The sequence below is a fragment of the Cyclopterus lumpus genome, chromosome 3 (genome assembly GCF_009769545.1).
Source record: "Cyclopterus lumpus isolate fCycLum1 chromosome 3, fCycLum1.pri, whole genome shotgun sequence".
NCBI lineage: Eukaryota > Metazoa > Chordata > Actinopteri > Perciformes > Cyclopteridae > Cyclopterus > Cyclopterus lumpus.
The window spans coordinates 14,339,677-14,364,856 of record NC_046968.1 but is presented as its reverse complement, the minus strand read 5'-3'; the positions used below and the strand labels follow the sequence as shown (position 1 = coordinate 14,364,856).

The following is a 25,180-nucleotide window of genomic DNA, read 5'->3' as shown; positions in this document are numbered from 1 at the left end:
TTATCAGTTTTTTTTCCTCTCGTTTAAACATGAAGTTATATAATGACTGCGAAAATAATACTGTACATGTTTATAAACATAATACATTGTGGGTACACTCTGAAGTTGCACTACAGCATCACTAGTATCACATTACTGCTGCTACTCTCTCTGTTAAACCATATCTACTAAAATATCAACGGTGTTGGTATTACCATCAAAACCTTGTGCTCCGCTCACCTTGTCATCAAGCTTCTTGGCACAGAACGAGAGCTCCACGTACCCATTGTTGCCAGAAATTTCCTCGGCGTGAACCTGAGAGGAAATACGATTTGTCAGTAATATGTTGTGCTTATGGGCTTTATTTATAGCAAGAAATCACAACCCTATGATCTACGTCTCAGGAAAGAAAAAACTCATAGAAGCTATACTGTTGTGACCGGAATTAAAATTCCACTTTTTGAATATATTTTTTGACAAATGACATTTGGTTGCAGAGTAAGGTTATTATTATGTAGAATATTAATGTAAAAGTATCTGCCAGTCATTTAAATAACGATACTTTAGTTTTTTGTGAGTTTTTATACATTGTAAAAGGTAACTTTTACTTTAGTAGCGGCTGCACTGTGGAAATCAGTTAACTAGGGATGCTTGGATATTATTCCTATTGTAGTATTAGTCACACAAACATGAATATTACTGTAGTATTACTCACCTAAACATGAACATTAGTGTGGTATTACATGAATATTACTGTAGTATTAGTCATGTAAACATGAATATTAGTGTCGTATTAGTCACGTAAACATGAACACTAGTGTAGTATTAGTCATGTAAACATGAATATTAATGTAGTATTACTCACCTAAACATGAACATTAGTGTGGTATTACATGAATATTACTGTAGTATTAGTCATGTAAACATGAATATTAGTGTCGTATTAGTCACGTAAACATGAACACTAGTGTAGTATTAGTCATGTAAACATGAATATTAATGTAGTATTAGTCACCTAAACATGAACATTAGTGTGGCATTACATGAATATTAGTGTAGTATTAGTCACCTAAACATGAACATTAGTGTGGCATTATATGAATATTAGTGTCGTATTAGTCACCTAAACATGAATATTAGTGTGGTATTACATGAATATTACTGTAGTATTAGTCATGTAAACATGAATATTAGTGTCATATTAGTCACGTAAACATGAACCATAGTGTCGTATTAGTCACCTAAAAATGAACATTAGTGTCGTATTAGTCACGTAAACATGAACACTAGTGTAGTATTAGTCACGTAAACATGAATATTAGTGTAGTATTAGTCACCTAAACATGAATATTAATGTCGTTTTAGTCACCTAAACATGAATATTAGTGTGGTATTACATGAATATTACTGTAGTATTAGTCATGTAAACATGAATATTAGTGTCATATTAGTCACGTAAACATGAACCATAGTGTCGTATTAGTCACCTAAACATGAACATTAGTGTCGTATTAGTCACGTAAACATGAACACTAGTGTAGTATTAGTCACGTAAACATGAATATTAGTGTAGTATTAGTCACCTAAACATGAACATTAGTGTGGCATTACATGAATATTAGTGTCGTATTAGTTACCTAAACATGAATATTAGTGTCGTATTAGTTACCTAAACATGAATATTAGTGTAGTATTAAACATGTAAACGTGATTATTAAATATCATTAAAATTAGACAGTAGAGAGGCCTATCAGCTGCAAGCTGTTATAGTTTATAGTCTCAACTTAAACATAAAAGTTACCACATACTGTACAAAGGCTTATAACAGCGCTTTACCATTTCTAAGTGGCTGCTTTGTGTATAATATCTTAGTAATGACTGTGTGGCCGAGCACCCTGTGCTGCTCCCTCTGGTCCGTTCACAGAGATCAGAACTTATCTCTGTTCTTCTTTTTGAAACTGACGTAAAGTTCACATCAAACTGCCAAAACTGTGGCTGCAGAGTCGACTCAGTCATGGCTTGGCACGCCTTGACAATGATGATTGGCAAAGTAGGAAACTTGCACTTTACAGGTACCAAGTTCAGGGAAACATCATTATAAAAGCTGTTTTTTGACGCATAATATTTGTTTTCCGTGCGAAACCACTCATAATAAAAACATTTTTAAAAGTGTAAAATAACTGCTTGAAAAAAACTTAATACAAGCATAAAATGTAACGATGGTGCACTGGACTATCCACATTTGCATAGATGAATTGGTCAAAAGAATCTCCCAGTTGTCCAAGGACCTAGGTGTCTTTGTTGGTTTGAAAAAAAAAGTCTGGCAGGAGATTAAATGACAAAGATTTACGGTAACAAGGATGAGTTTATCTTTAACGTTTCCCTTAGCACAGGGATCCAATATTATCTCTAATCTCTCTCTCATTTCTTCTCAAACAAGGTAGAGTGGAAGACAGCACAATCTAGCGTGGCTTGTGTTTCTAATATGCTACGACCACAGGCTTGTTAACTGTAAGATTGTGGTTAGTGAACAAACAGCTTTTCTTTCCACATTGTACATGCATCATATCTTCTTACATCCCTGTGTGCATTGAGCATGAATGGAGCGCCATGGCACCAATAATAGACAACAGCATATACATAGAAAGTCCTCAGAGAGGATTGTTTACTTTTAACGGCTTCCACCACGCAAAAAATAAATAAAAAATGTACAGCGAAGTGGTGTCTTCAACTTAATGCTAAGTTATTATTTTAAATAGTCTTAAAGTATAGAGGTATACGCTGTTTGTTTACAATCAATCAGTGATCTTTAATGGAATGTTTTTTATGAATAGAGAAATCCATTTTACCCATCAATTGGCCATTTATTATTTCTTTCAGCTGTCTCTGGCCAACTTCTACTTTTTTTAATATTCAGCAATCTAGAAAATGCCATTTACCAGAGCAGCAAGGTCACAAGCAGAAAGTAAGAAACCTACGGTGATGATAGATTTGCCGGCATATTTCCCATACTTCAGCAACAAAGGCTTCACCATCTTCTTTTGGGCCACAATCTGCAAAAAAGCAAGATTAACGCATTTTTGACTTTGAGCTTTCCATAGCAGTAAAAAGCAGATTACACCAGCGTCAGATGTATTTACTACCAACATGTTTTAGATTTTTTACAGTAGACAAATTACAGTTTTTAGGGCACAAATCTAACTAACACAACTGAAATAAATGGATTAGTCTCTAGACAATCTGCCTACCTGGCCAAGAGTGCACTCCACCCCACCCAGAAAGTCATCATCACGGGTCCCAATGCTGTGAGTGCCATGGATGTCATAGACTTCAAATCGCAGCTTCTGAACCTCCTCAAAGTAGTAGTCCAATGAGAAAACCTTGGCAAAGACTGGATGCAAGTTGCTCTTGATCACTTCTGTCCTGTCCAGCTGAGAGGGAAGATACACTTTTATTTAATATACAACCACTGTAATATTTCTTATTTTAATTCACTACATGTGTTATTAATTAAAGCAAAAGTGTACCTAATGGAGTGATAGTATCTTTACAGATTTTACAAGAAAATAGGAGTAGAAAACGTAACTTCTTCTGCTTATTTTGAGGAACACCAGCGACGACAGAAGGGCAGATGTTATTACATTCCTTCAAGATGATGATGTGAGAGAAGATTGGAGGGCTCGGAAAAGCTGTGCTCTCCGAAGCCCCATCTCCTCATAATGGAGGGTTTTGCGCTCACGCCGCTCTACACACATGTCTATGGGGCCCAATTTGTCACAATGACAAATTATCATTGAACATGATTTTTAAGTCATTAAATAATGTCAAACATGCAGGATTTTTATTATATACTGTAGTTATATGTTTATGTTCAGTGCCTGTTTTTGGACTCAAACCACATAAGAGAACATACCCAATTGTATAATATGAGACATTAACTTTCAATCAGAAACGGGTTTTAGACCTATGGAGGGTTTCAAATATGTAAATGTCTCTTAGTAGTCATCCTAAACATAGTCATACACTTGGCTACAAGTCCAGACTTGTGACCTAATGGGACATCAGAAAGTGGTGACATTGCTCTCTTATGTCTTGTTCTCTTCTCGCTTTGGTATAGAGATTTTTTTTTTTCAGAAATAGTGAAACTGTAAGTTTTAAACCTCTCTGAAAAGATGTCTCCTTTCATTTTGTATCCACTTTTTCTTTCACCTTTCACATTTGAAAACAAGTGCAATACCTTCCAGGAGAGAAAATGTGAAGGCTAGAAAGCATATTTTAAAACTATTTTCATACTGATGAAACTGTTCAACTACTCGCCCGCCTTGAAGTGGTGGCATTATCGTCCTGAAAGAGACCCCTCCCATCAGGATGTAAATATTTCATTATAGAATAAAAGTGATGACTCTCGTATTGATTTGCAGTGACTCCTCCGTCTAATGGAACAAGTGGACCAAAACCATGTTGGGAAAATCACCTCCCACCTGTATGGAAGCATCTGCACTATCTATTATTTATTTAGGTTTTTGCCTTATTGATAATGTGTATGAAATCACATTTCAAATGTGACGATCCTTGTTTATTTTTTTGGGGGGGTTTTTGTACCCTTGTTTCCCATTGTTTCCAGTTTACACACTGAGGAAGGCCGTCTGCCTGAAGCATCAATGCATGAAAAAATAAATTAATTGGAGTGCTGTCCTGCAGTTTGCTTTTGAGCACCCTTCTACACAAATCACCAATTTGCAATAGAAAATGTTGGTTTTTAAAACATATCACATTTTGTTGCTTAAAATCTAGGGTTTGAAGGGTTTTGAAGGGTTTGAACTGAAGAATAAACACCACTGGGTTTAAAGCAACCAGATGTGTGTCCCTGTCTAAAACCTGACTAGTTCTCTAGTTAACATCAACCTCACTTCAGCTTTGTATTATGGAAACAATCAAAATAATCAGACAATTACTATGCGATGGATGGCTAGTAGCGGGGATTGCTCTACTGTTTCCTTCTCACTCTGGCAAACATCACAAAGTAAGAGAAGAACTTCCAACTAGGACTTGGCTTCGTCAGCCTCATTCATCTTCATTTATCTTTATTGTCTTCTCCTGCCATCTTCTCCTCTCTTTGTTGCCATCTGGATCGACAGATTTGGAATGAGTCTGTTGATGAAAGCTTCTCAGAGCAATGAAGGATAGATGGTGCCGAAGTCTGTGACGCCTGTTTGTTGTTGGAGTGGGGCCAGAATTATAGAGCGATCCCTGACATAGAAACGAAGGCTTTCTATAATCAGTTCTTCTAGGTAGGTTGGACATTATCTCTGTTGCTCAATCAAAACAAAGCCCTTGTAGCTTAGGTCTGAAATCAGCAGAAATATCTGTCTTTGAATGAAATCACTATCACCTAGAGTACATTTTACACAAAAAAAGACAGATCTGCTGTGAGAGAAAACCTAAAGTCACCTGCACCCTGCCTCTGAGTTTGTCCTTGAAAGTAAAGTGGGTGGTGAAGTAAGGTAATATTGAAATAGATGTTTGACAAATGGCAGGTTAGTCACAAACAGTACACAGGCTCAGAAAAGGGAAAGAGGGTGGCGGTGGTATGAGTGGGCTCAGCTTCTTACTCAGTTGTTGACGTAAGTAAACAATATATACGGTGCCTCCCAGTACCGAGGGATTTGACAGCGGAGGATTGGACAACTTCTGTACACTGTCATGACTGTCAAGTCCCAGATAGATAGATAGATAGATAGATAGATAGATAGATAGATAGATAGATAGATAGATAGATAGATAGATAGATAGATAGATAGATAGATAGATAGATAGATAGATAGATAGATAGATAGACAGACAGACAGCTCCTCTGAGTGTAATTGTAATACTGCACTGTGTGAATGTGCGTCATCGTTATTTAATATCATATGAATTTGCTTCAGTTAGTGGAGCTAAAAATAGTCACTCATACATGCTACATTGAACCCAGGTCAGTCATTTCATGTAACAGCCTCCTATCAAATTACAACCAAGAAAAATCCATAACTGTGAGCTCAACACTGCCAGCCGAGTGTTTTTATCACAATAGTATCTTGAGGTGCCACATTCATAGAGCCCAAACAACAAATAGCTCTCATAGGGAAAACATCTGAAATAGCTTTTTGTTGGATGAAGGGTAGCGGGGGGAAAGAAAATCTGTGTAATTAGATATCCTCTGTCATGTTTTAACACATACTCTACTTAATGGAGACCTGAGCTTTGGCTTTCCCTAATGAACTAAAGGACTTAATTAACAGGGAAATGAGAGACCTGCTGCCTACGTGCCAAATCAGCTTGGGACCAATCCAAGAAAGTAAACATTTTCAGCTGGAACACACCGCATCACACTATTTATCAACAACCCACTGTTTGTCCACACATGGACCACTGGAATATATCAAGAGCAGACTGCACAATCTGCTGTGGATTAGTGAAATGTGGAGACAGACAGTGTTCAAGCCTTCTCTGAAAATATACTCTGCATTTGACATTTTAAATACTGAACCAGACAGCTGTTGTGTAGGCCATGATCTTTTTCAAAAGAGGGACAAACAGCTGCAGGTTCAGCAAACTGATGTATCTCCCTGGTCGAGCTTGTGTGACAACACAGGTTTTAGGTAAAAATGGAGTGGGATGGAAAAATCATCCCAATGTATAGCATTTCACACATCACCACTGCTTCATCTTAAACTCTGAGCTTGTCCAGATGTTTGAGCTAACAGAGGGAAGGCTGGCCAACTGTGCCCTCAGTTTCTTTCTGCACAACATGTCGGTGTAACCATTAAGAAATCATGTTGCTCAGATCACCCTCAGATGCTACAATTTGAATAACTCGTTGTACGTGGGATGCAAGGCATGATTCTTTACACAATAAATAATGTGGTTAATGACTCCGACATGGAGATCAATAAAAGATGGTGGATTCATTTTTAAAAGCTACATACTGCTGCCAATATGGTGATTAGCAGCTTCACACTTTCCCCCAACTGGTCTAACTCTGTATTTGTCCGATTTAAGTATAAAAAGGTGGGGGTGCTCACCTCTGTCCACTGTCCGTTGGTCTGCACCATGAGAAGGACACATGGGTCGGACTTATTCAGCGTGTCTCGGTCCAGCAGGGCTTTGCAAGACACACGCAGCTCTACTTTGGAGACGCAGGTCACTGGACCGCTGAGGCTGGTCGCAGGGGAGATGGCCTCCAGAACATCATTCATCCTGGCTCACGACGAGAGGAGCTGCCAACCAGCGAAGCAGTGCGATGTAGGAGCTCCGAGGGATGGGAAAAGGTAGTGCTGGGTCAAGGGATTTCAGTAAAGACGTGGCACGCTCACAGGAGACAGGCTCTTTTGACTTGGTACAGATGCCATGAAAAAGAACAGAGATTCCTGTTGAGTCCCAGGAGACCAAAGCAAACCCAACCTGTCAGAGCTAGCCCCTTGTGAGGAGTATCATCTCACCTCGGTAATGACGAGAGACAGGACATGGAGGTGGTGGGGTTGTGTCTTTCAGGAGCCTGGATCAGATCCCTGGAAGAACGTGTTTAAAACAGTCAAATCTGGTGCTTCCTCTTTCTAATTGCTCTTAATTACATTTAAAAAAGTGACAAAATTACAGCGCTATTTACAAAAAAATATCTTCAATTGAAATAGACTTGATATTAATATTTTGTTGGATGCCACTATTTATCTTGTTTCCTGTTCCTGTTGAGATAACAAACGTTTTTTTGTTGGAAAAATTATATTCTCCCTCAACAAGGTGGCAGATCAAATCAGGAATCAAGCAGACACAATGGCTGATAGGCTTTATTGCCCAGAGGATAAACTAAGAAAAGGACGTTGATTTTTTTTGTTGTGTGTGTCAAGCATCCACCCTGCTGAAATGTCCAGCAGGGTGGATGCTTGACACACACAACAACAAAAAAATGGCTGTCTGACCCTGCTCAACAGTTTTTACGGGGAATAAATTATGAGGGTTTAATTTCTCTTCCAGCATCCTTCGCTGTAAGGTGTCAATGGTTGGCTTTCAGCACCGGGGACAGCGCCCGTGTTTTGTCTTTGTTTTTTTGTTTCTTTTTTTGTTTGCCGGCTGTGAGTCTGAAGACCAGATGTTACCCGAAAGCATCTCAAACTTAACACAATAAAGCTCGAAATACAATCAGATTCAGAAGCTGTGATTCATGAGCCAAGCGAAAAGTTAGCATGTAAAAAAAAAAAAAAAAAACACCGCTTGGTAAAGCAACACGTCCTCAATCCAACAACTTAATAATGAAGGCGATACGGGAAACGCTCCTAAATGGCGTCTTAATCATTTATCACAATAAATCAACTCAGCTACAAATCTGTAATCCTTAAAAATCCAGTAAACGATCAGGGTCACATAATGCCGACCTATATGGCGCCAGGTGTCCTAACACAATTATCAACGAAAGCGCCGCACTAGAAAGGTCTACTTTGATAACATGGTTTGTCATCGTCCTGCTCACTTCCGAGAAGAAACCCTACGGCTCATCCACACATCCGCACTTAATCATCACAACCGAGCATCAAGTTAAAAGCGCAACAACTCACTTCCTACCTGTCGTGGTTCTTTGCTCTTAAGCACACTTGTTTTAATCCTCTCCCGTAACACACTGCTTGGTTGTGTTTTTTTCCTTCTCCGCGGACACTGATTGGTCAGCGCGGTGAGGAGGGAGTCGGCTCTGCTTGTGGAGAGATGGGGAGTGGAGAGAAGCTGCTGATGGGAGGACTGGGCTGTCGCTGGGACTCGGTTAGTGAGAGTTCACTTCGAAATAGAGCATTAAAAACCCGACGCTATATGCTATGGAAATGTTTTAGAGGGGAATCTAACGGATGTGAGTATCTGGCGGATTTCACAAAGCACGACAGCCTGAGATGAATCCAGGAAATGTGTGCAGATGGTTTCTGTGTGATTTCCTGACGTTCCGGCTATGAATTTATGAATTATGAACAAATCAATGAAATACATTTAAATCTAACGGTCTCTCACACTTCCTTTGACTTGAAGTTAAACTCGTTGCCCCAATAATCCTCTGCAGGTTCAATAGAGGGTTTTATATCAATAACATCAACAGGGATATACCAGCTTCAGTCATGTAATTCGTGTGTCACACTGGACATGCCTGTATGTTCATATATGTTCATTACCACGTTGGTCATGTTTACATATTTACATACATGGCATAGTTCTGCATCCAGTTAGTATGCATTTGACACTTAATAGACAAATGTGCCAAAAATTTGCTCACGATCTAAAATAAGACGTACGGGCTCCAACATGATCAGATGATAATCCAAACATTTCACTAAGATCTATAGTTTGTCAATTTGCATTCAGAAAAGAAGGCAACTGATGTCTAAAAAATTTGTCACACCTCCACGATAAAAATGAATAGATAGCAGGAACAAATGTGAGACATTTCACAGCACAACAACAGGAACGTATTGTATTGTATTGTCCTGCAGCAGCACATCACAACCAGATCTCCATGACAGCCTAGGACCTGCTCTCTGGTCTCTGGTCTCCATCACATGGACACATGCACACACTGTAGCCTACAGGCACATGTCTATGGTCACTCACATCACAGGGATCATGAGCTGATTAATAGTCTAGATTTTTTGACAGCAATGTATGTTACCTAAGTATTGTTTCTACACAACGTTTATGCTTGAACCTTTTCACAGTCCACCCACAAGTGTATTATTTTCTTGAATGTATTTCCAGACATTACATAACGTTTATAGATTTTCAGATTGCACTGTCAAAACATCGGCCCTCCAGTTTCTGCAAAACAAAAGCAAAGGCCACAAAAGCCAAAAGCAACTAAAGAAATAGACTAAATTATCAAATGTGGTCTCATCAGCATGCAGTGAAAGACAGAACAAATGAAAGCGTTTGTTTGACTGTTAAAAAGTACCATGAGTGATTATAGTGCACTTTAAGATAATAGACATATGTAGGCTTCAGCTGTTGTTGCATTTTATGCCTGAAGGCTTTGCAATTTCATGATTCCTCCATGTCCTTCAGACAGAAATAACTTATTTATTTCATTAGAGCTTTGCATTATGACTATTTATTTTTATTTCAAGAGGACGCGGCTGATTCTCTGAGAGTTGAGCCACTCAGGAGCTTTCAGCTGACAAAATGAAGTTGTGTGTAGACAGCCGCAGGTCAATCAAATTGTGCAAAAAGCTTGAACAATAAAAATGTGGGTCCCTGCTTTTTAATGATCTGCTCTGTTAAGCAACCATGAAACGTGCACACCAAACCACACAAAGACCACGCTAACAGGTTAGTCGGTGTAACACTTTCGACAAAAGTAACAAATCCGTGCCTGCATCTGCACACATTGTGCTTTCTGACATGGCCATCACCTAAAGTCACGTTGTCTCCTGCAGTTTGTTCAACCCCACTGCCTCTTCTTGGGTATTCAGAGTAAGAAGGAAGCGTCTGCTTTGGGACTCACACCTGAGCTCTGTTACGCACAGCTCCAAACAACGGCCATCTGCTGCTGCTGCTGCACCTCAGGACGTTCCCTGCATTCACACATGGATTATCTATTCAGATCCCAGTCACTGACCATTGCATGTACAATAACCCAAATAGGAAGATCTCTTCAAATGGCATGACGCTCACATTTTCAGTCAAACTAGCTCCGTTGTGCAGGTGTAACATCATCCAGTTTTCCACCAGCGGCTCCCTCGAGTGGGGGTATTTGTGTACACATGTAGGTTTTTGGGATATCTTCAAAGACACTTTCCATTCTAAAGTTGTTCTGCTTGGTGAGGCCAGCATCCGCATCCCTGTTAATGGTAATCAATCACGGAGCTGGTTGTGTTCCAGCGGACTCTACTTCGAAGTAACAGCTTATTATATTGTCCGTTCTGACAAATACAAAGATCTCCTTTCCCTTTTTACATATTAAACGAGATACACACAATACGTCAAAGGAGTGAAGCTGATACTGCATACATGCCAACCTCATTGATTTCAGTTGGATAGTGGACTAGTTGAGAGGCAATAACCAGAGAATGTTTAATGTATGATGAAAGACTGAAATGATCTATTATCAATTCAATTTCTGCCAATAGACTCCTTGATTAACTGACTATTCAGTCTTTTATCATATACATTGAATTAACCCTCTTCTCATCCCGTATACTCTTATCAAAACTAAGGAATAAAAACATTTACAACACATCTTGTATCAAGCAATATTGATTGGTATTGGTATTGCTTTTTATATGTAGCTGATCATAGGACAAATGCAATTCTCATCTGGCGAATAATGAAAAGTGGGAGTTGTCATTAATTTTGCTTTAAACAACACATTTAGGAAAGGTGGTGAGGAATCAGTTCTCAAGATATATAGTGTCCTGTTGTGTTGTGACGTGTTTTAGTCCACAGATCATTTTGCATCCCCAAGATATATAGAACCACCCATTTGAGTTTCCATTTCAGCCATATCAATCAGCCCTGGTCCAAAATGTCTCAACTGTCCACTCACCTTCATTAACTGAATTATTTATTTGTGTTCAGGCAGATAGAACACAAGGAGACAGACAAGGACATTAAGTCTCACACCATCCTCATTTTTTGAGTATGTTGACTGGGGATCATTTTTGGAAATGGATATTTTATAATGGAAATGACTAATGCATTTGAATGGGAGTTTCTCTGCACTTATGTTGTATATTTATTGACTTTGTATTTATTCATTGATCAGATCGCAGTTTAATAATGTACAGATTCTGTTGTCATGTATGTTTTGGTTCATGTCTTCAAGCACATAACCTCCTGTATGAAAAGTACCCCCCGCGTGCAGAAGCGGTGTAATATGGTCCCAGTGGAATACGATTTGTTTTCCGCTTTCCACCTCTAGACGGCTGTCATTCATTCACACTTCTATCATCTGTGCACTAAGTAATGCAGCATGTATTGTACAATAATTTAAATATTTAATATAGATATTTAAATATTACAAGTGTGAGTTTCTGTAACATGCTACCTTCTGCAACTGCAAAGATAGACACAAATAATGTGTTATAAACCGTTTAATTGTATGTCGATTACAGTGGTTAAAACTTGCAATGTCTTACAACGATTTACAATGTCTCAATTACAATCCTTAAACCTTGCTCTTAAATGCTTTAATTAATGAGCTACATGTTGTGCCTCTAGTGCCACCTACTGCTGCAAATATGAACTACATTTATCTTTAACACCAACTAGTGAGATTTCCCCCATGAAAGCTGTCCAGGGCTCAAATCTTTAAGTTAGAAACATCTTCAAAATAAGATTTGATCACGCAGACTAAGCCTTTTATTATAGAAGAGTGTGACAGTAAATAACAAAACTAGTACAGCGGAGCAATCATTAACACCTGGGCTCCTCAAAATGAGTTAGGTATATTCATATTAGAATTTTCTTTTGCCATCAGCTTTGCTCCTAAACATCTCTAATGTGTCCATGTTCATCTACTTTCCCTTGATCGCAAAATAAAAATAATGTTATAGCTGAAATAAAATATTCCAGACAGTTTCATTAGTTTAACTTCTGGCCATAGAGGTGTAATCTGAACCCAACACTAGGGTTGCACGGTGTACCGATACTAAAAAGGTACCGCGGTACCAGTACGTTTTGCATATTTTTAGTATCGATACTTTATTAAAATAGCGCGCGATCAGAGCGGACGCACTGCTCCGCATCTTTAATGCTGCCCAGCGCGTTGACTGCAAGGGGGCGGGGCTGCGCAGCGCTCACACACTAACAGGCAGCGCGCTCTCACTCAGTGATCGCTGGGGCGACAACATGGCGTCACGTGCAGGCGACTTTTTGTAAAAAATTAATTAAAAAAAGGTGCGGAAAGCCCACTGACATACAGACAGTGAAGCCCACTGACACAGAGACCGGTCTGCAAAACGTGTTTCAAAGCCACTCAGACCAAGGAGCAACACGTCAAACATTACAGCACCTTTCAGACAGACACCCCGAACTTTTCAAAGGACAGGTAATCAAATGTGATTATAAACATGGTGCACACCTTAAGCTCACCCACATACAGCCTAACACTGTAACCTTAGCCTTTGACGACACGTCTATATGATCATGAGGTCACAATGCACACACGTGTACTAAATGAAACACAATTGATGCAAAATGGCTACATGCTGGTGGATCTTCAGCTTTAGTCTTTTTTATTTTAGTTAAGGAAAAATAATTATTCCATGAATTAAGATAAAATATGAGCTCTACAATTGCTCATACTTATGGAAGGAACTATGTAGTCATCTGGTCAGATACGGACAAAAGGCCTACATAGCCGTGTATAATCAATGCTGTGATGACACCATGTAGTTCTCATTAATATCTTGCTGTAGGCTAATACTAATATTAATGCCATTTGTTAAGTGTTAAAAAGCTGGGAAGGAACAAGCTGGTAAAAAGGGAACCATACAGATGTTTTATTTATTACTATTATATACATATACCAGTATCGTATCGTAAGTATCGTGATATTTATGGCAGGTATCGTATCGAAGTTAGAATTTGGTATCGTGACAACCCTACCCAACACCGTGTCCGTTTATCTTTACAAGTTGTTGGCTAGACGCTTGTAACAGCAGTATTTACAACACTTTAACACCCCTAATCTATGACTGCACCATGAAAAACAAAAGGAGATCATAATCATGACAGTCTCACATTGATCTTTTTCAACTCTTTATTTTGCAAAGTTCCATAGAGACCATTATCACTTCTTCTTTTCCACGTCCTGCTCAGCAGCCTCTTTGGCTCTCTTGGCACGGATGCCGAAGAGACGAGCGTTGGCGCGAGCCATACGCAGGCTGGCAAACGCCTTGAAGTTCTTCTCATCCTCAGAGATAACCCGAGCCTTCTCCGCCTTGTGCACCTGGGAGAAGAAAAAGACAATCACACGAGTGATTTTTTTCAAATAAATTATATATCCAACAAATGTAATGTTTACTGATGCAAATAGATGCTCAATGCTGCGGCATCAATAGTTTGAGCCAAACCAATTGCTTTTCCAGCTTGATATTAAGAAACAGTCATCAGAAAATAGGTTCAAGTGTTTCATCAAAGAAATACAGAGATTCCGGAGATTTATCATCATCTGACTGCTGTGAGGCAAAAAATAACTGATTTTAAGATTTATTTCTGAACATCACTGTTGACATTGCAAAAATACCACCAGTTTATTGAGAACAATTTCTAGGATGCAAATTGTCTGCCTAAAAAACATCACATCAATTTCCCGTGATCTCATTGTAATCCATACGAATATACTTTTGGATATGTTGGGTTCTGGGGGAATCTTTAAGAAATGAAGACTTACTGTTTTGATGGGCATGACTGGACCAGCTAACTGAGTGGCCATCTTGAGTTCCTCCTCCTGAAAAGAGAAAACAGTCATTGCAATGAAAAACATCCATATTACACAGTAAGGCAGATAAACATCTAGCCATCACCAGCATTTGGGTGTTTTTGAAATTACTCAAATCAAAAGGAAGTCAGAATAAATCAAAACAGATTACATCCTAATGAGCACTGAATCAATTCTGGGTTGTACAGGGAAACGAGTTTGTAAGCAAGGGTGCAGTTAAGTGAGGCAGTTTTAGTCTCCATGGTTGCGTAGACTTTACAGAGGAAGTTTCTGTAACAGTCCTGTGATGTTTCATCAGTTGTGTAATCTAACAAAAACTCAAATTCATCACTACATAGGGGAATTAGTTGTCCCATTTATATGAATATGAAAAGTTAAATAGCGTTTCCTCAGTTTCATGAAGTACCCTCAAATCCCATTTCATAAAATATAATCTTGTGATTCAGACACAAACCAATAAAATGACATTAAGAATGCAAATTATGATCTTTCACTGAAGATATAAATTAAGGCCAAATGTTTGCGCTGCCTCAAAGACTACACTTGTATTATTGGTGCTGAACAAATAATTATTTCAAAATGCACGAAGAATATTCAAATTTTACACAGGGCTCTTTTGGTTATTACTGTTAGAAGTTTCTGTAAAAACTGTTATTCATTTTCATAAGATGGCGCAATAGTAAACAAACACTTGAGAGCTCCCAAATTGCACTTATTCAAATATTAAGAATGCCTCACTCCCACAAACCACATGCCTTTGATGACTGTTTTAGCACTTGATTCTCAGGTAAATTACCACAATCACAACATAAAACAATTCATTAACGACCAACAGTTTCACATGCTTTTAAGACTTGATGGGAAGTTTCTTTTTAACGTTCCATGCAACATGAAAAATAAACTTACAGTGCTGTCTCCCTTCTTGGGAGCAGAAGCCTTCCTGGGGAACAGGATGAGCTTGGAGCGGTACTCCTTCAGTCGCTGCACGTTGGCCTGAAGAGATTCTGTGGATCTGTTGCGACGGCGAGGATCGACTGCGATGCCGATGGTGCGAGCCGTCTTTTTGTGGATGCCAGCTGCCTGTAGTGAGGAACACAGCGCAATAACTTAAACATAAAATAAGATGCTGATTTTATTTTCCATTTCGAGCAATTAAAAGCAGTCATCAGATAAAAGGGTTCACGTATTCATCAAGAAAATACAGAGATTCCGGAGTTTTGTCGTCATCTGACTGCTTTGACCCAAAAACACACAAGATGGTACTTATATTTCTAAACACGTCCTTCAATAATGACCTTAGATAGGACACCCAACTTGCAAATGCAAGCTTGCAATTGTATGCATACATTCAGAATTAAAATGAGCCGAGTCCTGAATGGATTCTTATTAAGGATAACAATATAGTAGCATTGACGGAGGCAAACTATTTGCATATGCTGATAATTAATGACAAGTGCCGTGTTGCAAAAATGATGCAACACTTAAACCTAATAACTGGGGCACAGCACTCTCCAATCCGTCCCAGTCTATTTTAGGGGAGATATATTATGTTTGATGTAAAAATCTGAAATTTTTCAAGAAATGTGAGATGTTTGCTCAGATTATCCGGCTGACGTGGAGGCTGAAACTCCCAAGATGTGACCCGTGCCTTCACTTCACCATGGGCATTTGTTGCCCTCTACAACTTGAATAGAACTGGTGGTTGAAGTAAATCGTATTACTGAGATTGAAGTCTGACAGAAAAGCAATTAGTACCGTAAACTGTACAAAGTAGGCTCATCTGAAAAGAAACCATAGTAATAATTTCTGAGCCTACTTCTTATGAATCTTCTGGGATGATGTACATGATTCATTTAACCTTTCCCACAGCAGGCAAGTTCAGGAGAGGAATGAAGGTACAGTCTGGCAAGAACATCACGTCTTTGAGCAGCAAGTTCTTTTACTGTTTTTTGGTTGAGTGGGATGCATGATTAATCACAGAAAGGTGAGTTTATTGTAGTTTGCATCCACAGTAGTGATCAATAGCATTTCTGCCAGGAGTTTAGTTCATGCTGGAAAACAAGTTTCTCCCTGTCTACACAAGACAATCAGTTGCTATACTGCTTTATATTTCACTTTGGTGTGGATGGATTAAATTATTTGACAGTTATCAAACAGTGTCCAGTATTTTGGTGAACAATTGTTAAGTGACATTTTAAAAATATTATTCCTGCATGTAAAACTGTCAAACAACAACAAGCGGTATTACCTTAAGTTCCTCCAGAGTGAAGCCACGTCCAGCACGAACCTTGGTGTGGTACCGGATTGTGGGACACCTGACCTGTGGCCGCAATGGTCCAGCGACAGGACGGGGAGCAATGAGACGGGCCTTAGTCTGACGAGCCTTTCGCCTAAAAGAGGCATCTCAATTAAAACCACAGTACCAAAAGGCCACTTTCGGTCCAAGAAACTAAGCCATAAGAAATATACACGTCTATTTTGCATTATCTTTTGTTCCCACCATCCCAACACTGAAACAAGTATACAGAACAGGGGGTTAGTATTTCTATGACTGAGGTAGGACTAGACTTAATGAATAGATGAAATTGTGACCCAGCAGTCCAGGTAGCATGAGTGTTAAGCAGTCATTTATACACAGAATTGGCACAATTGCCAATCATTTTGTTGTGAATGTTTCACATGGAAGTATTTTCTCACTTAGATGTTGAGTTTATCAATCATTCATTACATAAATGGTGGTGCTTTTATGGTGGGGGTACAGTATCCACACTAAATGTAATCAAAATCATGTGCGTTTACAGAAGTCTCACCCACAAAAAGCACAGGAAGCAAGAACCTCAAAATATAAACATCTCAATTTGAAATGCACTTGCAGTCACATCAAAGCTGGATCACCAATATAAAATGTAGCACAGGTTGTATGTTGTTCATTTTTAAATCCATTCCACTGAGTGTAAAATGTCTGTAGAACAGCAGACGTAGACCTGCGGTGTTACCAGACAATACATACCGATACTTGGCTAGCCAACAATCCACTATTCAAGGTTTTTAGAGACCACATTCAGGTTATAATTTAATTTAAGTCCGCGCAAACAAAATACGGATCAAGTATACTTTTCATTTCATCAAATTAATCGATCATCATCTTATTTTATTCCCCATTGCTAATCAAGTTTGTATGTTCTAGTCCACCATGATTCGACAGGACGGCGTGCATTGCAAATGCATCAAGTCGGTTCTCACCTGCGGATCTTTCTGGCTGGCTGGTTGAACCAGGTGCGGACTCTTTTCTGCCAGTCTTTGTGGAAGTGGGGGTTCAAGAGCATTCCATTCCGACTGGGGGCCATGGCTGCCTGCTTCTTCCCTGCAAAGCAGCACGACACACGGACATGAGCACACTGTCATGCCGGCACACCGTGATTATCGCAGGCTACAACTGCGATGCTAAGCTAGCAGGTTAACGAGGTTACTGGCCGCACGGTCATTCCTGCACGCAGCAGTGATAACTCGGCCTGGTTATTTCGGCATTCGTTACGTATGCTGGCTTTTATTTCATGGGTCATTATTAAAACGTGGGGCAATAGTTAGGCCTCAACGGTGTGCTAACAGTCACACACAAACACCACTCGACCAGGGATACCAATACAGAAGTTGTTCAGCAATTTACAAAAGAAAGTTTCAAACAATAATCACCTTATTTCAAAGGTGACGAAACGCTCTATCGCGGGTTGTAATTTAAATGAACATATATTGATGAAATAACGAGGATTACAGTCGATTATTTCTGAAAACGTAGAGAAAAAAAATCTTACCTGCTAGGGAGGAAAATGGCCGAAAGGAAAAAGGAAGTCGTAACGCGGTGGATTGTGGGATATGCGTCAAACAGCCAATGGCTGAACAGACGTGATCAAAGAGTATATAAAGGAGCAGTATCTCCACAAAGAACATCCGCTAAAATGTAAACCCAATATTTCCGATTATTTAATGAAAGAATAGGAAATATATACTGTAAACATCCAAATAATCCTGCCATTTGACGTATTTCGATGTTCCCTGTGCGATACATGCACACCAAAACAAATATTGTGCCGGTACCTTAACGAATATTCACAAAGAGTTCTCATATACCGTCTATGGATAAAACGTGAAATCACGTTTAAACAGTGCAGAGAAGTATGTAGCATGTATGAATCACACTTTAATTATCCTTGTTATGATGCAGGGACATTTAACATGCTAATATAGCAACAGCAATTTATTATTATTATTTATCAATATATTTTTATATGGCTCTGAAAATATTTCAATATCCCAGCAGTTAATGAGGCTGCGTTTAGGTTTGGAAATAGATATGTGTTGTGTTTTTAAATAGAAGTGGAGTTCCAAAAAAAGTGGAGATTTATTAATCCTATGATTTATGAACTTCTACTTTGCCACCAACTATTGGACTTGGATAGTAGCCTTTAAAGCCTCTTAAAAATGTATTTTGCAGTACATTTTTTACACTTAAAATTTATTTTCCAGTATACAAAAACAATTACTTTTTATTACTGGGTTACAGTAGCGATGACCTGATTCTTTCTTCTTCTTTGTTTGCTCTTGTTCTTGATCTTATTCCTTCCATATTGAGAAATAATAGTTTACATCTGATTTAATATTTATTCATGTTAAATGTTATTATGGTTGTTTTCTGGAAGGTAGGATGGGGAAGGATGTACATATCTATGACCCCATTGTCTCATAATCCATCCATGAAGCAGCAACAACAACAAAAAAACTAATATGAAGACACAGCTTGCATCCCCACGTGTTGAAGGCAAAGACAACAGTGTAATGAAAACTGCTCTGAAAATTGATAAAATGAAGACATACTAATTTATATTCGGTGTTGAGATTTATGATCCCATGCAAAAAACATTCCCCTCTGTTAAACGTTAATGATGAGCATACATCAGAATAGCACTCACTTGGGAAAGGACTTTTTCATTGTGTCTTTCATGTGCAACCTTCAGCACATCGTGACAGAGTGGTACACTGCTGTAAGTACTGACATTCTTTTCAAATGCATTGACTTTTAATGATAAAGCACACAGTAATATATGTAGAAAGATGTAATGAAGGCCATCTAATGAAAATATGTACTTCTTTCTTAGTAATCCTAAATCTGATCACATATGAATACGTTTAAGACATTCTTTTGTGTGCACTTTTTGTATGCTCGAACCAGTCTGAACTTGTCTCTTTGCATGTCCCATAATCAATTGGTCCTCTGTGAACACAATAGAGGTTCATTAAGACATTCAAAAAGATAATTAGGCCAAGATCATGTTAAACTCCTTTCATACGTTGCTATTGCAGTGAGCCTAAACTGTGCCATGGTCGTGAGATTAAAGTAAAAACACTATCACAGTTTAGTGATTCATTGATATTACTGATGCATACGATTACAAGGATTGCTTTTGGAACTTAAACAAAAAAAATTGGTTGTTAAATGCATCTGACCATGAAATTATTTAATAAGAATGTTATATGATGAAATTAACTAGATTTTCTCAGTGACAATATTTAAATTGTAGCCAAGACAACTAATTTCTGCTTTTATTTTCTAGTTGTCAGCTTGAGAGTGACGTTTTTTGTTCACCACTTCATTAATCATTGATCAACTGCAATCTCTGTCCTTCTTTACACGGGGCAAAAGTCAAGGTGTGTGGAACTATATCAAGTAAAAAGAAGAAGCACATGTAGCGCAACATGATATGAAAATGCCTACAGCTCATCACAAACTCTTCATGAGCTTCTCTTAAAGTTGATGTTACATTGTCCTTGTTGTTTTGTGTCATCTTGACACCAAAAGCATCACAACACACTGTTTTAACTTGAAAGTTGTAAGTGAGCTTACAGACATAAGAAGGGAAAAACAAACACAGGGGTGACAGGAACACATTTTATTAAACAAATGTGACACGGCTCTTACAATCACTTTCCAGGCTTTTCCCACATTTGTTCACATGGAGCAAAGCATTAGAAACCAGTGTACGACAGATCTGGATATTAACAGCCCTTTTGGTTGCTAAACAAAACCTAACCTTATATGTTAGTGAGGACTTTTATTATTATTTTGATAGCACAATTTCAGTATCAAAATAAATAAAGTGTGTCACACAAGATGTTAGTAACCCTACTTACTCATCTTTGATTGTGATTATAAAAACAGCACAGTGGAGTTTATCCATTTATTCTTCAAGTGACGTTATAAATGTCTCATATGCAGCTTGATCCATGAGGCCTTCGAGTTCTTCAGGCTTTTCAATTGTCATCTTGATAAGCCACCCTGAAAAATAATCAAATTAAAAAGAATGTTACCACGAACAAGCGGTTACCTTGTTGTGGTTTGGCAACTTTTCATCCATCTTGGCAACAAATGTACTTGGAGAAATGTACGAGCAAAGAACAACGGAGGCTGTGAGACGCTTACCCTCTGCATAGCAGGCTTTATTCACGAGTCCAGGATTCTCTGCCAGCTCTGTGTTGATTTCAGTCACTTCTCCTTCCAGTGGTGAGTATAACTCACTGGCAGCCTTTACGCTTTCCAAGGCACCAAACTCCTCTACCCCCCCCCCCCCCCCACACACACACACACACACACACACACACACACACACACACACACACACACACACACACACACACACACACACACACACACACACACACACACACACACACACACACACACACACACACACACACACACACACACACACACACACACACACACACACACACACTTCTTATCACACTGCTGGAATTACCTTCAGAAATGAGTCGTGTATTCCAGGCTCTTACCCAACTGTTCAAGTCTTTGGCCAACTTCAGGGAGTCCGCAGTACACCACGTCACCTAAAGCTTCCTAAAATGTGAGAACAACACTTTTATATACGCAAAGTATTATATCAAATGAGTAAAAGCAGTACCCCAAGAATGTCTTAGAAACAATTCTGCACTTTAAATAGGACAAGCCCCCCCCCCCCCCACACACACACACACACACCTTGGTGATAAAGACACAATTTCAGGTTTGCATTTCATCTTAAAACAAGTTTAATATGCCGACAGTGACTGAATACATCGTCCCTGGCCATCTGAAATGAGCTTTCTATTAAGAATGTAAGTTTATATAATATCTATTTATTTTTGGGCAGCATTATAAGGCAGGTAAAATCGACCAATTGGACGCTATGCGTTATAATTAATGGTATCCACAGTATTAACTGGCTGATTGTACGTTGTCTGCTCTACCTTGGTTTTCTATATCCATGCAACTGAACAAGTGGGAACTAGCACAACCGATTTTGGAATTTGAAGCTCCTATACGAGACTCAAATGCGGGGCCAGCGCAACATACTCTACTCAGTGATGGAAATGTGCTCGGATTCATCTGCCAGAGCACGGCGAGTCCCAAATAACCATGTGGAGTCTAAATGTTCCCGTTAGAGACTGAAGGAAACCTTTCTGGCTTCAACAGGGAGCAATCTAAGATAAGGAAACTATATTGAGACTAGTTATTAGTTGAAGCCTAAACATCATTAAAAAGTTTTAGAGAACTGCAGGAACACTAACTTGCTCATTCTTATACTTTAGTTTATACTTTTACAACACCCTGAGAAAACATACGAGTAGCCTGAAGCAGTTTCATTAATATTGAGGTAATCAATAGATGTGGCACCGGGTCGGTCTGGATCCAAGATTGACTTTCAATGTTGGACCGTACGAATAGTTTCCTTTGCAGATATTACATTTGCAGTGTCCCTTGAGAAACAAGCAACAACAAACACCATCTTGCATCACATTAAAGTCAGAGTCAGAGTAGCTGCTAATGCTCAGCATATGAATACAATGCCACCAAGTAGAGTAATCATTTCTCTAAAAGCGGCATTCAAGCCAAAGACTAAAATACACTGGCAGTCATTCAAAGTGTTCTGCACACCACTGCATTTTGGTGGTAATCAATTGTCTCAAACAATACTCATAAAACAGGGAGGTTAGCTAGTCAGATTACAGTTGCTGCAGGTGAGGACAAAGTGCAGTTCTGAACTGCAGATATTAGTATATCATTATTTTTAGATTGCAATCAGTGAACCACTGAACCAATTGTGTCATAAATTAAAGATTATTGACAAGACCCAACAACCTACCTGAGCATACTTGCTGATACCAATTGTGCCGATTCCACCTTCCACTCGTACCCACTCGTGCTTTTCTGTGAATTTTAGGGCTGCGGAGAGAACAAGGGAATTATTTAGCTTGGCACGGATTAATTAATTGGTGTGAGTCAACAACATGATAGTATATGCATGTATATACCACATTTCAAATACAACATGAAACTATGAACAGTGACAGCCCTGACTGATAAGAAAAGGAGCCCACCAGACTTGAAGCAGCTCATGCTGATGTCCAAAGAACATCTTACTGTACTATGGACCAAGTGGAAGAGAATGCTGTTTCTTATGCAACACCTTTGTGCATTCAATTAGAAATAATGAATTTGTAGTTTACAGGTTGCAATGAAACAACATTTATAAAAATTAACATCTCCTAAATTAAGGAGCGTTCTTCAGGTGCAGTTTTGGATCCCGACCATCAGTGATTAGACAGAAAAAGGTATCTGGTGGATTCTGTAATCTGCAATAAAAATAAAAACTGGAGTTAGAGCATTTTGATTCCAAGCTCATGCTCATCGTTACAACACCCTAAGGGAAGAATCACAATGCCTCAACAATTTCCACCGTTGGCATCAGACCATGCATATAAATACAGGTTTGAACCAGATTGTGAACTGTGCAAGACACTGATGCATGACAGGGGAGAGCAGTCAGTCCTGAGAGCTGAATATCTCTGGTGTAAAAGGGCTGAGGTCATCTCTTTCTAAATATTATAATGAGAGCCTTAAAAAGCAGCAACATTTCACAGGCTGGAAGAATAATGATGACTGAAAGCAACAACTAGGTAAATCATTATTAAATCGTTAAAATATTTAGACCACATGTAGAACCACACAGGCAATGCATCGCCCCACAGCTATGTGTGGTGTATATCCAGGATCATGGGTGACTTCTGATTAATAAGCTTCGAGTTGGTGCACGAGACAGACCAAGCATCGGTAATTTGTTGTTTCCGTTTATTAATTAACATCCCAATTTGAAGCTCGTGATTTGGCTGTTTTCCAATTTCATCAAATAGACATACAAATAAAACTATTGTTGTATAATTTATACAACATAACACGCGGCTTCCAAAGTTCTTTTTTTGCGCTTGACAGCCTCTTCCGAGTTAAAAACAAACTAACTTTGATCCGCCCTGCCTGCTCCTCTTCTTCTTCTCCGCTGTGGGAAAGTAACACAAACTGCGTGAGTTGTTTCGCCCATTGCAGACAGCCCGGAATGTGCGACCGGCCGCCCGCACGTTAGTACGTAACATCCAGCTCCCCGTGCACAGCCACGGCAACGCGCCGCGTGTATTCATCTGTTTGTACCTGTGGACAGGACCGAGGTCGAGCTCAGTGTCCGCGGAGAGTCGCTCCTCCACAGCAACCGAGCGGAAACCTGCACTGCCGACGAGAGCCGAGGCAGTCTGGGAGAAAAGTTTGCAGAGAGGCGCCGCAGAGCCACTCTCATCGCCATCTTCTGTCAGTGTGTGTCTGTCCCACTCGAGTGCACTTCCATTTGACTGCGGGAGCGCGCACCATCCCGCTGTTTGCGGACTCCCGTCGGGAGGAGGGTGAGTTCAACTCGGGTTCAAACGCAACGTCGCGTTGAAATAATTGCATTCCGTTTTCACTCGTTCGTCGTAGGACGTGATCACTGTGGGGTGACGTGTGCGGATCTTCTACTTCAGTCAAAGTAACTGCAAAAATAGGCGTATAAAAGTAAAGCTTTTGCATTCAAAATTGGACTTGAGTAACAGTCCAAAATGGCTACTTAAAAGTACCAAAAATGAAATAAATGCCCCTTTCAGACTTTTTGTTATATTGAATTATTGTTCTGAATGCATTTACATCTAAGAAGCATGTTAATGTGGTAGATGGTCGAGGATAAGCCAATACCCAAGTATGTTATACACATCGATTCATTTTCCTGACTTATGTTTTGTATGTATATTGTAGCCTACTTGTGTTCCTCTGAAATGTAGTGAAGAAAATCAAAATAATCAATTAAAGTAGGACCTAAAAGTTGACCAAGTACAGTAAATGAACTTAGTTATTTCCTCCCTTGCAAAAAGATGGCTTGGATGACGAGATGGTGGGGCATATCCACCTGAGGATGACATGTGCATCTAATAAATGTGCACATTTTAAAACTTGCTTTAAATACTGGACCCCGAAGCCAATAACTTGTACTGGAGTAATATGTGATGCTCCCTCTGAGACATGGTAATGTTTACAACAGTAAGGGTTGTGCAGCCTAGAGTTTGAAGAATGAAAAATGGGGAATGTTGCACTCCTAAGGGGGCAAAACAATGTGTTCAGTTACATTTTAGAATTTAAATAGTGGGAAAGAAAAGAATTGTGAAATTTGACAATATGCTCCAAGTAAGAAATCATTAAGATTGTCTTTTTAGTAGTTTTCTAATTTTATTTAAAAATTATATCTAAAGACAGCTTCATGAAAAATTATTGCGTAGTGGCATTTCATTATAATTGTATGCTTAATTATTTTTCTATCATCACTTAATGTAATGTTGATTTAAGCT

General features: G+C 39.0%; 3 protein-coding genes and 2 non-coding genes across 5 annotated transcripts in view; all 5 read right to left on the bottom strand.

The window, feature by feature from the left end:
• The window catches only part of cpne7 (copine VII), a 28,557-nt gene extending 19,826 nt beyond the window's left edge, over positions 1 to 8,731 (bottom strand). The window contains exons 1-6 of the mRNA XM_034561327.1: positions 8,578 to 8,731; positions 7,461 to 7,529; positions 7,044 to 7,353; positions 3,228 to 3,410; positions 2,958 to 3,032; positions 220 to 294 (exon numbers count right to left, since the gene is read on the bottom strand). Coding sequence (XP_034417218.1) covers positions 220 to 294; positions 2,958 to 3,032; positions 3,228 to 3,410; positions 7,044 to 7,217 — 507 coding nt within the window. The 5' untranslated portion in view covers positions 7,218 to 7,353; positions 7,461 to 7,529; positions 8,578 to 8,731. The remainder of the gene's footprint in view (positions 1 to 219; positions 295 to 2,957; positions 3,033 to 3,227; positions 3,411 to 7,043; positions 7,354 to 7,460; positions 7,530 to 8,577) is intronic.
• A 5,002-nt stretch (positions 8,732 to 13,733) lies between these two features.
• Positions 13,734 to 18,325, bottom strand: rpl13 (ribosomal protein L13). The gene is made up of 6 exons (XM_034527514.1): positions 18,241 to 18,325; positions 17,672 to 17,792; positions 16,677 to 16,818; positions 15,335 to 15,508; positions 14,381 to 14,437; positions 13,734 to 13,936 (listed from the first exon to the last, which is right to left on the bottom strand). Exons 2-6 carry the CDS (start codon positions 17,773 to 17,775, stop codon positions 13,778 to 13,780), a joined length of 636 nt encoding a protein of 211 aa, XP_034383405.1. The 5' UTR covers positions 17,776 to 17,792; positions 18,241 to 18,325; the 3' UTR covers positions 13,734 to 13,777.
• LOC117728922 lies at positions 14,079 to 14,157 on the bottom strand. The gene has a single exon (XR_004609284.1). It is a non-coding gene; the product is annotated as a small nucleolar RNA MBII-202 (small nucleolar RNA).
• On the bottom strand, positions 15,576 to 15,654 carry LOC117728923. The gene has a single exon (XR_004609285.1). It is a non-coding gene; the product is annotated as a small nucleolar RNA MBII-202 (small nucleolar RNA).
• Positions 18,326 to 20,359: 2,034 nt separating the features above from the next.
• gcshb (glycine cleavage system protein H (aminomethyl carrier), b) lies at positions 20,360 to 25,001 on the bottom strand. The gene is made up of 5 exons (XM_034526890.1): positions 23,964 to 25,001; positions 22,624 to 22,703; positions 21,275 to 21,338; positions 20,904 to 21,035; positions 20,360 to 20,759 (listed from the first exon to the last, which is right to left on the bottom strand). Exons 1-5 carry the CDS (start codon positions 24,109 to 24,111, stop codon positions 20,662 to 20,664), a joined length of 522 nt encoding a protein of 173 aa, XP_034382781.1. The 5' UTR covers positions 24,112 to 25,001; the 3' UTR covers positions 20,360 to 20,661.
• Between the last annotated feature and the right edge of the window lie 179 nt (positions 25,002 to 25,180).